The sequence below is a fragment of the Emys orbicularis genome, chromosome 1 (genome assembly GCF_028017835.1).
Source record: "Emys orbicularis isolate rEmyOrb1 chromosome 1, rEmyOrb1.hap1, whole genome shotgun sequence".
Lineage (NCBI taxonomy): Eukaryota > Metazoa > Chordata > Testudines > Emydidae > Emys > Emys orbicularis.
In genome coordinates this window covers 358,004,144-358,020,191 of record NC_088683.1, presented here as the reverse complement: position 1 = coordinate 358,020,191, position 16,048 = coordinate 358,004,144, and the positions used below count along the sequence as shown (strand labels likewise).

Below are 16,048 nucleotides of genomic sequence, written 5' to 3'. Positions count from 1 at the left end.
CTAAAACACCACCCAATGGTTTAAGACAGGAGGTGAAGAAGAATACCGTTGCCAATCCAAACCCCAGGGGAAATTAGAGATGCACAATGCATCACTCCTGATGGAATTTGGCCAGGACCCCGGGGCTAACACCCCCGCTCCTTTGGAAAAGTGTCCCAGGACCTCTAACGAGGAGAAGACCCCACTCCCCTGGCACATGTACACAGGAGGGGAATGTAGTCAGGTCCTGCTCTCACCTCCGTGTGATATTGGGGGGGCAGAAACATAGATCTGCCCCCCAATATTTCCACTGTGAGGGCACTCGCCTGTTTTGCCGCCCCAGGAGCCACTCTCCTTCCCACAGAACGGGGGCGTTAGTATTGTTCCAGTGATGTGCAGTCACACAGCTCTGTGGCCTCCAAATGCCCCCTGTAGGGGTAGAGAACCTTTCAACCCTAGGTCACCGGTTTGAATCCAGACCAGGCCAGTGGCAGCCAAAAGCTGTTACCATCTGATGGCTGTTTGGTGGCCTGAGTGAAACAAGCCGCTGGCTCTGGTGCCCTGGGACTGTGGTCTCCGGATCCCTGGCTGGAACTTTGTCTCAACCAAAGAGAAGACGGCCCCAAAGCCTCCCTCCCACGTTTGACACCAAGCCCTGCACGTGTTCATCTGGGAACTTCCTCAGCCCTGCGGGAGAGCTCCTGCCGTGCAGCTGCGATCCCGTGACACACCGCGCTGCACTGATATCACGGAGAGCCCAGTAACCGAGCACACAACAGTCCCGAGCCCTGCAGACAGGCATCCACAACACAAAGCACATGCAGTCACAGCCGGCACCGCAGAGCAGGGCCAGGGGCTTTAAAACAGCTGGCAGGGTGGCGAGGGCGTGCGTGACCTGCTGTCGGCTGCCCTGCATCTGCCCTGTGCAGACAGACGGCTGTCGGACCAGCCCCAGGGTCCCGTGAAGAAAGCACAGTCCCTGCCTCTCTGCACCTGCAGCCAGCGACGCACCCCACCCACCAGGGCAGGGGTGACCTGTGTTAAGGAAGGGGCGTGGGTTTCTGGCTGGGTAAGAGACGTAAGGGCCTGTTCTCGTCTGCCTGCAGGAACTGCATGAAGCTGGGGCCTGATGTGACCTTTGGGTTCCCACAGGAACATGCCACTGCAGATCAAGGCCAGTGGGTGGTGGCTTTTGTCTCTGGAAACAACACAGAGCGCTAGGGGCTGCACTGGTCCCCACAACAAGCGGCACTTTGCTCTCGGGCATCAGGTGGAGAGGGGAGGGTGGGGGAAATAGGGATCAGGTATAGTAGAGACTTAGGGTACGTCTACACTACCCGCTGGATCGGTGGGTAGCGATCGATCTATCGGGGATCGATTTATCGCGTGTAGTGTAGACGCGATAAAGCGATCCCTGATCGCTCTCCCGTCGACTGCTGAACTCCAGCTCGGCGAGAGGCGGAAGCAAAGTCGACGGGGGAGCTGCGGCCGTCGATCCCGCGCCGTGAGGACGCGAGGCAAGTCGAACTAAGATACGTCGATTTCAGCTACGCTATTCTCGTAGCTGAAGTTGCATATCTTAGGTCGATCTCGCCCCCAACCCCCCAGTGTAGACCAGGCCTAACAGACAAACCCGGACCAGGGCTCAGAGCAGTTTGGGATCTGAATCCAATTTTACAGCTAGTCCTTATGGGCCCAGTCTAAAGCTCATTGAAGTCAGTTGGAGTCTTTCCATTCACTCCAAGGGCCAATGCCCATAATGGGCCACACCAATACCCCCGCTCTAAAGAGTCTCAGACTCTGGGGTTTGAAATCCCGATCTGGATTCAGATCCGGACACCCCAAAGTTCAGATGTAGGGTGTGGTTCAGGCTCATCTCTAATACGCAGTATGTCAATGCTACAGCGGAGGTGTTGGAAGGAGCTCGGGGACAAGGGGAAGGGAACTGAGCTAACTCTGTGGGTCTCATTATAAAAGGCCAACGTACTTGCATCCCACTGCGTGTCTTCATAATCGGGATCGCCTTCAGGAATTCCGGGTCCAGGCAGTTTTTGTGAGAAGCTGGAGACAGGAAAAGAAACACAAGAAAAGCTAGGTCGGCGAGTCTGCGGCTATAGCAGTCAACAGCAATAACTGCAAACAGCAGCAAACGCCCCAGGCCAGAAGGCTTTGCATACCACAGAGACAGGGACCACAGCACCCACCACTGAAATGCAGCCACCTGTGGGGTGGAACGCCGCAGTTGCTTCACAGCGTACAACACCACCGGGCAATGTGTTAGTGCAGGACATGGAAAATACTGCATTCAACTGAAACTGCAGATGAGCTGGGCAGCATGGCCGTTATCAAACTGGAATTTGGCTAAATCCTGCATCTTGGCAGGGGTTAGACTAGATGACCCTCGCGATCTCGTCTTACCCTATGGTTCTATGATTCTAAGGCACAAAGGATAACACCCCCTCTCTGGGCAAAACATGTCTTGGGATCTTTCAATGACCGGACAATTACATTTAACACCTCCCCAGCACCACAGTAGGGCTTTGATTTCATAGACACAGAAGGAAGGGTGCCACCTGATAGATTATCAGTGGAACTTTCTGCCGCAGCTGGGGTTTTCCTTGGCAGTCTCCCAGCCCAGAAGTGACCCAGCCAGCCCCTCCTAGCCAAGGAAGGATTGATTATCAGGGATAATACCCTGACTGGAGCCCTGAGAACAATTCCCGCTGGTATCAATGGGAATCTTCCCACGGCATTTAGTGGGGATCACATCAGGACCCCATTTGCGGAGCTAGTTACCCAGTTTCTTCTTGGTGTCCTCAAAGGCCTGCTCAAAGCTGTGCCGCGCGTCAGGGTTGGGGAACTCGAAGATGAAGGACTCGGTGCCGTCGGCTTTGGTGGTGGTGAGCTCCACTTTGTTGGGCGGGAAGGACATGGTGAAGGAGAGGGACTGCTTCTCCGCCAGCTCCCGGTGTATGGCGGCCATCAGATCTTTGATGACGTCATCCAGGCTCTGGGGACGCACACAGGAACAGGAAGAGCATTTTTAATCCGGAGGGGAAGCGTGCTTCAGGGAGGAAGGATGGTCTTGCGGTTAAGGCAGTGGATGGGGACCTGGAAGATGAGGGTTTAACTCCCAGCTCTGTCACAGATTCCCTGTGGGATCTTGAGCACATCACTTAGCCTTTCTGTGCCTCAAATCCCCATGTGTAAATGAGGACGATAGTGCTCCTTTCCTGACCCTATAGGGTGTCGCTCTTTGGGCAGGGACCGCCTCTCACTGCTCATCCACAGCTGATGGGGAGGTTGGGGGCCGACTGTGAAGCGCCTTGGAAGTGAAGACAAGGTGCTTGCGTTCGATGTGACAGGGAAAGGGGAGCCCGTGGACGGGGCAAAGCGACGGGCGAAGGAAATGCAGCAGCAGCGTTCTGAGGGGCTATGAGGGGACGGGATCACATTCCTCCAGCCCAGAGAGAAGGAGGCTGCAGTAATCGAGGCGCCAGATGATGACGCCAAATTCAGTGTCCGAACCTGGGGACTGCCACGCTGCCCCTAGCAACACCAGCCGCCCTGGGAACCAGAGTCCGACTGGTTCTAACGAGGGTGAATATAAAAGGGGGCTAACGTGCCGCAGTGGCTGGCGTTCAAGGTGCAGTCACTTGTCATCAGAGTGGTGACGAAGAAGCTGCCTCTGAACAGCTGGAGTGTGAAGCAAAGTCTACAAAAATAAGCAGCTCTAAACGGGCAGAGGATGGCAGATTTGAGTGCGATTTGGTGTGGGGGGTGGGAGTTCAGGTTCCAGGGTCTCAACCAGTGCCGGGAGCAGGTTCTGATCCGATGGGGCCACAATCTCATGAGCTCGTCTCACCAGACTGTGGCCCCAAATGGCAGAAATCTCACACCCCCGGCTTGTTCTTGTGGAATAGGAGCAGTCGCCGGTGGTAGAGATAATACAGCCCTGATCTGGACTGGGGTCTCTATGCACCGCTACCATGACACAGATCATGGACATAGGACCGGAAGGGATCTCAAATTGAGTCCCCTGTTATGGCAGACAACCCCATCGTCATTCTAATCATCATACTCATCCTTAATGCTGACCTAGGAAAAACAAACGGGGCTTGTGGCCTTTATTTGCTTCTCTCTGATGGATAAAGAAAGAGGCTCAAAAGATTTTGTTTTTAACCCAAAAGGGGTTTTTTTGTGTGCTTGTTTCTTACATTGGTGATAGCACCCACCTCAAGTCTTGTCTTTCCCGTTTTTGCGGCAAGTCTCCTTGGAGAACCAAGAGAACGGGAGCAGGAATTTTCTAAACCACTAACAGAGGGATGGGGTAGGGGGCGTGTTGTTGGATCATGAAGAACGAGGGCTTTTCTCCCCACTGTTTGTCAGGTGTTCAGGTTAAATGGAGGATAAGCAACAAACAAGCCACAAAAAGGGCCAGATCCCTCGCTGGTGTAAATCAGCGTTGCTCCATCAAAATCAAAAGAACTGCGCTGATTTCTTCCCGCCTCAGCTGCTGAGGTTTCACGTCAGACCCGGCTCATTCCGCAGTCAGACAAAGGGAGAATAGAGTAGACAAGATCTTAGTTACTAATCTCATAAAACAAACAAGGGAAAAATATCTATAAGAGAGGTTATAAACCCCAATCCCGCGCGGGCCACCGGATTGTGTTAAACGGACCCTCGCGATTAAAGCCATATAGGCAGCTCTATACAGGCTGGTGTCTAGTTTCTTTCATGGGAGGGTCAGTCTGCTAACACTGCTCAATGAGTTGCTTGTGAGTTGTGTATTTGCCCAGGCACTATCGGCTACAGCTTTTTACCCTCGCTTATACTGATTTACCATGCTTTATGAGTATTCCTAATACAATCAATGGGAACACTCAGACAGTATGGGTAGAGATCAGACTGGATGATCACAATGGTCCCTGCTGGCTTTTAAATCTATCCCGCAGCAACCCCCCATCCCCCTGGCATATCAGAATCCTACCTGGCCCCTTTCCTGCACAGTCCATTAACCCTGCCCCTCCTTGGCCTGAGATAGCCCCTGGGCTGCAGGTACTGGCAGGGTAGAGGGGGTGAGGGACTCTGCTTAGATCCCCTTTAACCACAAGCGCTGCCTAACGAGCGCAGCCGAGGAAGGAGGCTGCAGCCCTTGGCAAAGCAGCTGCTGGGAAGGTTTATAGAAATATACGGTGGGCTGGGAGCTCAGCCCTGCATGGCTTGAAGCTGGGGGAGATGGAGAGAGCCCTTGTAGGGAGATCAGGTCGGGCCCTCCGCTGAGGACCTCTCTGAAAAATGCTGGGTGCGATCTTGTCCAAGGAGCAGTATTTCCAGGGTGCCCGAGGATGGGTCATCTCGGGCCCAGGTGGCCCTGCAGCGGCCGGACAGGGCTGATTCCGTCTGAGCTTGGGTGATGATTTAAACCGGAGCCCCCAGCCCCCGGCTGCTCCCACGAGGAGCCCACCCTCACCTGATGGGGGAAGCTGAGGGTCTCGGAGAGCTTGCTGACTTGGCCCAGCGTGCTCAGGTCCTCGTCCAGGCGGCAGATCGTCTTCTGGACGCTCTCACGGTTGGTGGACTGGGAAGCCCCTGTGTGTCAAACAGAGTGACAGGGCGCATCAGGCAGCAGCTGGGCTGAGATGGTGGGTGGGGGAGGATGGATCACGATACTTCCCCCGCTCAACATTTCGTTTAATCCGTTCCCCCTTGGATTCTCTACTGCCACATACAAACCGAGCCTCACCCGGGTCTCACTCCAGCTCCCCTCCTGTTCTCCAGCTGCTGGTACTGTAAGGGTCAGACGAGACCCCCTCCCCCACTGACTGCTAGGCTACCGAGAACGTCTGTACAGCTGATCTTGGACCCAGCCTTGTCTGGCTTCAGGGTACAACCCCCTTTCTCTAGCTCCCCTGTCCCCCTGCTACATCTCTGCCCCCAACCCCATTCTAGGGATCTTCTGGGGCTGTCCTGCTCTGGGGGGCTGGGACATGCTCTTCCAGCCCCTCAGAGGTGCCTGCTGTGCTAAGCGGTTGAAATTCACCCCACTGCAAAGGCCCACTTAGACTGTTGGCTTATCCAAGAGCTGGGGGACAGCATGCCTGCATCACGAATGTCAGCTGGAAATGCAGGCCCCAGGGGCTTGTTCAGCCTGTCAGCTGATGGTGCACAAACCCTGTGCTGGCCTGCACGTGGGTGAATTTAACCCAGAGAGGCTAGGCCATTACTGCTCACGGATCCCCTGTGCTAGGGCACTCCAGGGTGGTGAAGCCCCCCCCGGAAGGGCTGCTGTGATGGGCATCAGGCAGCTCGACTCCTCCCCCACGTTCTCCCACATGCTCAGCATCTGCAGAACATTGCTGCACACAGCAGCCAGCTGGCTCTGCTCAGCGTGAGGGCTGGGTTCCCATGCACGCAGTGATTCCCACGCGGCAGAGCCCCTGCTAGAGTCATCAGGGCCCACGGCTCGGTGAGTCATCCCCGAGCCAGGCAGCCTCCTCCCAGCTGCCCTGGGCCCGCTTGCAGCGCTGGTCCCCGGATGCTGGAGCTTCGGGACTTCCTGAGGGAAACTGACTCGGGAGCCGATGCCCCCTCTGGCGCCAAGAGATTAATGTGTTTATACCATCAGGAGCCCTGGCCAAGGGAGGGCCAGCCACTCCCCCAATCCTCCCACCCACCCACTCTGGGGAGGAGACAGTCACTAGGGCTGCAGCAGCTACTAAGCAATTACACAGGGGGAAGGCCTGGGGAGCAACTCCGCTCCCACCCCGTGGCCTGGGCTGGGGAGGACTGTCCCCCAACAGCCAGCTGAGTTACTCAGGCTGGGCGCTGACGAGAGGCCTGGGGCCTTGAGGCACAGATACCTGTGATTGTTCTCATGAGGGTCGAAGAGGGATATAGGGCCAGATTCTGGCTCCTCCCTGCCACTCGGACACCTCCCCCCATCTCCCCAGGGCCCTGGCGAGGATGGGAGCGGCTGGAGTGCTGTGTGCTCTGGCTATTTGGGGTTGGTGGATAGCTGAGCGTTAGAGCAGCCTCCAGGGTCTGCATCAGCTCCAGGAACGGCTCAGAATGTGGCTGGCGCACAGGTGTCCCCTTCGGCCTCCCGCTGCCTGGCCTGGGCCTTCTGGGAGACCCTGGCCCACAGCCTCTTATACAGTTTGCCCTTTGTTCCTGTTCTCCCTAGAAGAGGCCCAGTTTGGTGGTCACAGTGGTCACCCTGCACTCGCCCGTGCTGGGTAGAAGGACAGGAGCCCTGACACATGCATGAATCGCAGAACTAACCGATGGAAAAGACTTGCGAGGCCACCTGCTCTGTCCTCTGCTGACATTTCCGATACGTAGAGATGCTATAATAGACATTCCCAATGGTATATTTTCTACTGCTTTCTGCAGTCCAATATGAAATGCGCTGAATGGTTCAGTTATTTTGTATGCATCTATTACTAAGGAACAGATATAGTAACATGCCCTGCGTTGCTAGGCTGCAAACCACAGCTATTGAGAGCTTCACAGCAATAGAACTCTGATCCTCCTGCCTCGAAAGCACAGGAATTTGCCACCTGAGCTAAAGAAGACTCTCCACTAGTTGCTGGCAGTAGAGGGCTTATGACACACAGTCAAGAAGTTCTGAGTCTAAACAGCAGAGGGCAGTGGTGCACATAGGTATTTAACTCAATAACTGAGTGAGTCATTGTCTGCAAATCCCTATAAGAATACTGAAGTGTGCTACAAATAAGAGCCCAACACTCTAGTAGAAGTTGCATCTCTGGAGCTATATGGGGCTTGGTCCCTATAGTACTGGGGGGGGTGGGGGATCGACGGACGACAAGAGGGCTTGTTTCTCAGCTATTTAAATGTTCATGTTATTGAAGATTATTGGAAAACAGCTGAGCACAGCAAGGTACAAACAAACCTGTCCCTGTAACAGTTTTGTCAAACCCAGCACTAATACGGCACTTTACATTGGGGAGCTGCTAGCTGGATCTTCACTCAGCATGGACAGAACAGATGGGGAACCCTTTGCTGCTGAGCCAGTGTAACCGGCAGGTGCTCGGACCCAAGGCTCCTGAAGGTGTCTTTCCTTTCCTTTGTGCAACACTAAGCATACCAGGGCTTTGATCTCGACTGGGGCTTCCGGGCACTACTGTAATACAAACGATGGCTAATAACGTCAGTACAGACCTTTCACAATGTCGACATCCTCCAGGGGCAGTTTCCAGAGCAGTTTGTACTTGCTGGCTATGTCTATAACACTGGCGGCCGTGTAACTGGAAAAGAAAAGACATGCATCAATTCCCAGACCGCAATCCTGAATGCGACCACTAGGTGGTGAGGGTGGCAAGCTGAAGAGAGCCAGGCTTAACACAGGAACTGATCAGGGGCCTAAAAATAGCTCCAGCAGCTGGGCTGTCTTGGCAGGATGAGCCCAGAGCGCGTCACACTGATCTCTTTTCTCATGCTCAGCACTTGGGGAAGTTTGGGTCACATCCCCGCCTGCTCACGGGCCTGGCATGCTGCTGTGGATAGGCAGGTGTTCAGAGTCTGGCTCCCGGGATTGATTACCAGGATGGGGAATAAGGCTGGCTTTGGCTTTAGCATTTTGGGGGATCCCAGCCGAGTTATTCCTCAGCCCCCAGCCCATACAAATCCCATCGACCTGCTCTGCCTCAGTGTGGCAGGCAGAGCGCCCAGGGAGCCAAAATGCCACCCTTTCTGTTTCGGGATGGGCGCGGATCCCCACTGTGGCCAAACGGCCAGCTGTGGGGAGGGCTGGGAATGAAAGGGGGAAGAGAATGGAAGCCAGAGGGAAACAGCGAGGAGGAAGGGAAATGGACATCCCTGGCTGGGCCGATAGGGACCAATCCTGCGTGGCACTGAGTGTTCTCAACGCACTATGAAGTCCGTGGGTCTGATCCCCCACCTACAGATGTGTGTATGTGGGGGGGTTGTTGCAACAGCCCCTGGCACCCACAGAGGGGGATTCTCTCTGGGGCTGTGCTAGGGGACTCCAGAGGAATCCCCCACCCCCAGGGCAGGCTAACCGGAATGCCTGGGTCCCACCCCCTCTCCAGCCACCCTGGCCTGTGCCAGCCAGCTCCAGCCCCTTCAGCACAGCGGTGACTCTGAAGGGCTGGGCCATTGTACCCCTGCCCTGGGCAAACTTGCCATCACTGAAGGCCTGGGCGTTGTGATGGAGCTCAGCCCCTTGCAGGATTGGGCCTGTCCAGTGTGTTTAAAGACAGTCTGTGCTGGGGAAGAGCGCGTGTGCAGTTGACCTGCAGTGCTCCAAATAAATCAGTGGGTGGGGGCTGGAGTGGGCAAGTGGCTCAGATGACTTTGGACAGTACATGGGGACCAGTTCTTCCCTGCTGCCCCACTGGAGCCAATGGCCTGGCCCGGGTACCCACAGAACACGGCCCATAGGGCAGTTCTCCATTGGGGTCCTTCAGTTTGGACAGTGTTTGAGACAATCCAAGCTGGATCAGATCCAGCCCAGGGGATCGGGCTTGGCAGAGGAAACACCACGCACCACAGGTGCTGGTCCCAAACTGCCTGCCACTCAGGGGAGGGCCCTGGGGCTCCCTCGGGGAGGTGCCTGCCCATTGTATGACGGGATCAGCAGGATTCCCAAGCTGCGAGAGGGAAGAGAGGAGGGAGATGGAGGTGGTGGTGGGGGGACAGGTTAGTTCATTTCGCCCCCCAACCCCACAGCCCCCGTCTCATCTGGTTCTGAGGGTCGTTCGCTTTTGATCACTGACAGCTGGATTCAGAGCCATGTAAAACGGGGCCGTCTGGGTCAGCAGAGGAGTAGCCAGAACCTCCCTGTGTTTGGGCCATGCCGCACCCTCTGGGCTTGGGTCTGGATCGACCCCCCAGAATTCAAAGCAGAAACTCAAACTGCTCAGGGATGGTCGGGTTGGTGTGAAAGCAGCTGTCTCTGGGTGTGTGCACGTGGCCCCCACCACCACGGCGGCAGGCAGCGGCACTGGGTGAGCCCTGACCCTCTCCCCAGGCCGACAGCTGTTTTACTCACAGGCTCATGGAGCTGCGGCGCAGAGACCCCGACTTGCGCTTCAGGGTGGTGCAAACCAGCAGGTCCGTGAAGAGGAAGAGCGAGCGGTCCTTCTTCCCACCCACTGCCTTCTGCATGGCGACAAGGGGGGGGAATTAACCTTTCACTCCCCAAACCCAGGAGATGGCAATACAAAGAAAAAAACAGCAGCGCATTTAAAGGCAAAACAGGTTCTGGCTCATGCAGCATCAAAGTGAAGGATCTGGGGATGAGAGGACGATTCTGACCCCCCTTCCCTGCCCGATGGACACCGGACTGCAGGGATACAGGCTATTTTTAAATGGCTTGTCCATGAGCGAGCCAAACTCAGATTTGTTTGCCCGACAAGACAAGATGCTTGCCCCGATACTGCTTTTTGCGGCCAAGATGACATTGAAAATTCATTTATTATGGGACGAATCTCGAGCTCACTTTCTGCTCAGCCCTTATTTCAGGCTCAGCCCCCAGTGACGGCGGCGGGAGGTTAGCTGGAGTAAGACCCTCTGGATCTGGTGAGCCCTTATTAATAAAGAGCCACCTTTTGTAGGCACCGGATTGACACTGCCAGGCTTGTGTCGTGTGTATATTATATTTCCTGAGGGCCAGGATAAGCTGCTGGGCTGATCTGAGTATAAAAGTCCCAGGTGCGCTGACTGTTCAGCACATCCTGCCTGAAGTAAAACCGAATGAGCCGCCTGCCTCAGTTTCCTCACATCTGCTGCTCTCTAGCAGCTGCAACCCACCTGCCACATTCAGAATTAGCCAGGACAGGGCCCAAATAGTCAGCCTCAGTCTGACTGCAGCAGAGTACCTGGCTAGACTGGCAAACTGTCCATTTGTAAAGGAACTGAGGCTGGAAGAGGCCAACTTTCATATGCACTTCAGGTCAGACACGCTGCTCCGTTAATCCAGAAGTCCTGACTCTCAGCAATAGCCGCTGCGCCTTGGTGCCTTACTAGCCTGGCATGGAAGCCGGCAATACAGGCTCAGAGAATTGAATCAAGGCTGGAAAGACGCCATCACAATACAGTAGCGTGTGATCAGCACATCAGCAGGGCCGCACAGCACGGTCTGCAGGGTTTGCCAAGTGCAGCCTCACAGAGCGGAGGAGAGTGGAGAGGGGCGGCCTAATCTAGCACGAAGGGCAGGTGGAAGCAAGGACCACCGGTCGGAAGATGGGCAGACCCTGTCTGAATGAGCAGCCTTGCTCGTCATGGCCTGAAGCACGTTCGTGGTGCCTTGGAGCCGAGCTGGGTGACAGGACATCACTGCAGGCCCATGACAGATGAGATCCACAGGGCAGCACACGCTGTGTTACTGAGTAAGCGTACGGCTTAGGCTGCACAGGGCAGGTGCTGCTGAGCTATGGAGAAGAACAGTCTTCTACACCAAGCGCCCTAACCACTGCAATAACCTACTATAAGATGCATCTAATATCTGAGGCCATTACTCCCATTTGCAAGCTCTTGGGCAGAGGCCATGTCTTCCCTGTGTTTGTACAGCACCTAGCACAACAGGGCTCTGATCCGGATAGGGGCTCTGAGTGATACGGAGTAACACAAAGAAATAACCACAGTAGGACCACAGAGTCATCCTAGAGATCGGTGATGGGAAGGACCAATTACTCTAAGTCACCTAGCCCATCCCACCTCCAATGCATGTTCGTCCTAAGGCCTCTTGTTCAGAGCTAGTCAAGTGATCACAGACACCACTGCAAATTGTATTCAGTTTGCTGGCATCTGTGGGGTCATTGTGAGTCTTTGGATGGTCGCCAGGCATTGCCGAAAACGTTGGCAAATCCTGACAGTTCCTCTGATCGCAGCACAAATTAGTATTATTGGAAGATTTCACTGAGATTTGTGACTTGTTCTACTGCTTTAAAAATGCCAGTTGTTCTGTTGGGGGCAATGCAGAAATAATATCATGTGACTTAAGCAACTAATAAGACTCTACCAATGGCAGCAACGTATGAAATTAACGGTTCATGAACAACTTAATGGCCAAAATTGGTTTGCAAAATCTATTTGGCATCTGTGACTAACAAGAAGTGGAATTAACCTGGGAGCAACTCGTGAAGGGTAAAACGGGGCTGACTCAACGGCTAATATTGTTTGCACTGAGTTTTTTGAACTCTCCTCTTGACCATTCTCTCTCTGCTTTTGACTAGTTTCTTATCCCACTTACCCATGGCAATAAACCTTTTTGATTATTTTGAATAACTTGTGTCATTCCTGCTTGCCCCGCCTGTGGTTACTCCCAGATTTCTGGGGCTGAGCTCCCAGGCTGTGGCCTGAGAACCGTGTCGGTACAAACCCCCATGCTCTCTCTCCTCAGCAAATCCAAGTGACCTTTGGTCCGAGCTGGGGGAGCAGGGCTAGCGCTTCTGGTGAAAATGGGCCTATGTATTTTGCTCAGCACTGGCAGGCTGGGGCTGTGTTGCCATGGAAACAGCCCACGGAATACTTGACTGGGAAATGCAGAAGCACGCTTTCCTTTCTCTTGTTTGAAAAGCCCTGTGTTTCATTGCATAAGGGCGAGAAGGAGGCAGCGAACAGGCCTGTTTTGAAAGCGGCCGCGTGCGCTAGATGAATGAAGGTTTCTCTCTGTGGTTTTGTAGCACTTTAAATAGACCACACTCCTCCACCACAACTGGAGTCAGAGAATGACAGGAATCAGGGGGACAAAACTTCTCTCTAGCTCGCCCATCCCATCCCTAGGCGCCGACTCCGTGGGTGCTCCGGGGCTGGAGCACCCACAGGGAAAAATAGGTGGATGCTCTGCACCAACCGGCAGCTCCTCGCCCCCCCCGCCCAGCTCACCTCCGCCTCCTCCCCTGAGCGCACCGCGTGCCCGCTTTCCCCCCTTAACTCCCAGCGCTTGCGCCGCGAAACAGCTGTTTCGCATGGCTGGGAGGGAGGGGGGAGGAGGGGGAACGTGGCGCGCTTGGGGAAGAGGTGGGGCCGGGGCGGGGATTTGGGGAAGGGGTTGGAATTGGAGCTGGGCAGGGAAAGGGTGGAGTCGGGGCGGCTGTGCGCGAGCACCCACCAGCGCTGGGGAAACTTGGTGCCTATGAGCCCATCCCTGCCTGTTCAGGTCTTTATGGTATAATTTATAGATTCAAAGGGTGTAACGCCAGAAGGGATCGTCAGATCATCTACGTCCGACCTCCTGTATATCACAGGCCGTTACATGTCACCCAGTTTCTCCTATACTGAGTCCAATGATTTGTGTTTGGCTGACGCATCTCTTCCAGAATGGTAGCCATTCCTTCAAGTGCCTTGTCCGATTGAACCCCAAGTATCCCAAGCTGTGCAACTTTAACCATTTTCCTTGGGACACCAGTCCACAGTCATAGTGTCCTGGATTATCTTGGAGGGGGTTAAATTAAGACTGAGTGCCCCATGGGGAACTAATCCACAAAAAATCCCTTAAGGTTCCATTTATAAGTGGTCTATAAAGGGTTAATAAATGATCAATCAGTGTTCTAAGCCTGTGACAGACACGAGTGGTATGCGCTATGAATGGCTAGAAGGGGCTATAGATGGCCATAAGCCATGGTTACAAGAACCAAATGACCTATTGATTCATGGATTTGAAAGTCAGAAGGGATCATCTAGTCCAGGGGTCGGCAACCTTTCAGAAGTGGCGTGCCGAGTCTTCATTTATTCACTCTAATTTAAGGTTTCGCGTGCCAGTAATACATTTTAACCTTTTTACAAGGTCTCTTTCTATAAGTCTTTAATATATAACTAAACTATTGTTGTATGTAAAGTAAATAAGGTTTTTAAAATGTTTAAGAAGCTTCATTTAAAATTAAATTAAAATGCAGAGCCCCCCGGACCGGTGGCCAGGACCCGGGCAGTGTGAGTGCCACTGAAAATCAGCTCACGTGCCGCCTTCGGCACGCGTGCCATAGGTTGCCTACCCCTGATCCAGTCTGACATAACGCCGGCCAGAGAAAGTCACACAGTAATTTCTACATCATGCCCACAACTTCTGTTTAAGCTACGGTACCTCTTTAAAAAAGATAGCCAGTCTGGATTTAAAGACTTTCCGCCCTTCCAATGGTTAATTATCCACACTGCTAAAAATCTGCACCAGGGTGGATCCAATAACAATCTAAAACAACTGATGAACCATTTATTAACATGTCTATTAACCCTCTATAAACAGAACCCCCATATAAAGTATGATTTTTTTCGCATGGATGATGTGGTTTTACTTGCTGAGAAGGACGCTGTTAGAAAAATCAGTGCACAATCGAACCCCCGTTAAAATCAATGGGAATCTCTTCTCTGACTTACATGGAATTTGGCCCAGGCCCCCAGTGTTCTGCCTTCTAGAAGCTTAGAATGCTTGAAGCTTCTTTTCATATTCCATTCTACCTGCCCGTCCCAGTTCTCACGCTGGGCCCCGGCACCTACCTACCTGAACGCCACCCATCGCACAATGAACTGGCACCTGTAAACAGTGCTGCCAGCATCACTTGGCAGCGGAGAGGCAGGATGGTGCAGGAGTTAGGGCATTCACCTAGGCCTTGAGAAAGACCTGGGTCCAATTCCCTGCTCTGCCACAGGTGGCTATCTGTAAAATGGGGCCAATTGCACTGCCCTACCTCACAGGGGTCTCCTGATGCGAAACAGATTGTGAGGTGCTTAGCTACTGTGGTGATGGGGACCATAGCTGTACCTTTGATAGATTCAGTCCTCTCCTCTGACCAAAGCAGATTTCCCCTTACAGAAAGTCACAGGGAAAGCAGCCCCGGGGTGCTGCGCTGCTTTTGTCTTTGCTGTACCTGTCCTGCAGCTAAACAGGGTCTCTGCTCTCGTGGAGACTGTCACTACATTCATAGAATCATAGACTATCAGGGTTGGAAGGGACCTCAGGAGGTCATCTAGTCCCACCCCCTGCTCAAAGCAGGACCAATCCCCAACTGAATTGCTGAAGGGAATATCCTACATGGCAGAAACAAGCTCAGATCAGCGGTAGAGCTCCCTCCCCAAACTCCAGGCCTTGCAATTATTATTCACCGTCTGTATGAAGTGCCAAGATGCGCGTGACTCCAGGGTTTGGTGATTCAGGGGAGATCTATCCTCTGGGAGACTTGTGTACTGCACAGGGCCGGCTCCAGGCACCAGCTCAGCAAGCAGGTGCTTGGGGCGGCCAACGGAGAGGGGCGGCACGTCCGGCTCTTCAGCGGCAATTCGGTGGTGGGTCCCTCACTCCCTCTTGGAGCAAAGGACCAGCCGCTGAATTGCCGCCGAAGACTGAAGCGGCGGCGGTAGAGCTGCCACAGATCGCGATCGCGGATTTTTTTTTTTTTTTTTTTGCGCTGCTTGGGGCGGCAAAACCCCTGGAGACGGCCCTGGTACTGCACTTGGCTCTCCGCTCTGCCCTCGTCGCTGCAAGCGCTCAGCAGGCCTGGAAGGTGACCCCATCGCCTCGGAGAGAAGTCACGTCTCTGAGTCCTGAGGCCACGCGTGCACGGAAGGGGCAGGCGGGGACGAGGGGCAGTGATGGTAGACAGGGAGGGCAGGTGAGCTAGAAAGAGAGGGCGGCTCTTACCACTTCCACCACCATCTCCTGGCGCAGGAACCTCCGGAGCGGGGCTTGGAGCTGCAAGGACGGAAACAAAAAAAGTTGCCGGAGACGCCATGTGTTCTGTCGGTCTCAGTGCTAACATCGGCGCGGGCATGATAATGCGGACAAGGCCCTTGCTGTTAACATGCTAGGCATTCATTCAGGATGTCACCACAGCAGCAGGGTTTTAAGTACTCCCCTGTGCTCCTGGACCATCTTCCAACAGAGGGGCTCACCTTTATGAACATTAGTGAATTGCTCCTCAAAGCCTCCCTGTAGGCTAGGTGCATGAAGGCCTAGCCACAGAGAGGAGAAACCAGGCTAGATTGAGAGAAGCAGGGTTGGACTGGGGTGGCCCAGAGACAAACAGACAGGAGCTGTCCTAGAAGAAACCAGACTGGAGAAACCGAGAGGGGCCAGCTTGGCCGGATACCT

General features: G+C 54.1%; 1 protein-coding gene across 1 annotated transcript in view; it reads right to left on the bottom strand.

The window, feature by feature from the left end:
• The window catches only part of ARHGEF17 (Rho guanine nucleotide exchange factor 17), a 249,539-nt gene that overhangs the window by 15,423 nt on the left and 218,068 nt on the right, over positions 1-16,048 (bottom strand). The window contains exons 7-12 of the mRNA XM_065423342.1: positions 15,599-15,649; positions 10,016-10,125; positions 8,164-8,249; positions 5,453-5,571; positions 2,776-2,989; positions 1,967-2,040 (exon numbers count right to left, since the gene is read on the bottom strand). Of these exons, the coding sequence (XP_065279414.1) occupies positions 1,967-2,040; positions 2,776-2,989; positions 5,453-5,571; positions 8,164-8,249; positions 10,016-10,125; positions 15,599-15,649 (654 nt within the window). The remainder of the gene's footprint in view (positions 1-1,966; positions 2,041-2,775; positions 2,990-5,452; positions 5,572-8,163; positions 8,250-10,015; positions 10,126-15,598; positions 15,650-16,048) is intronic.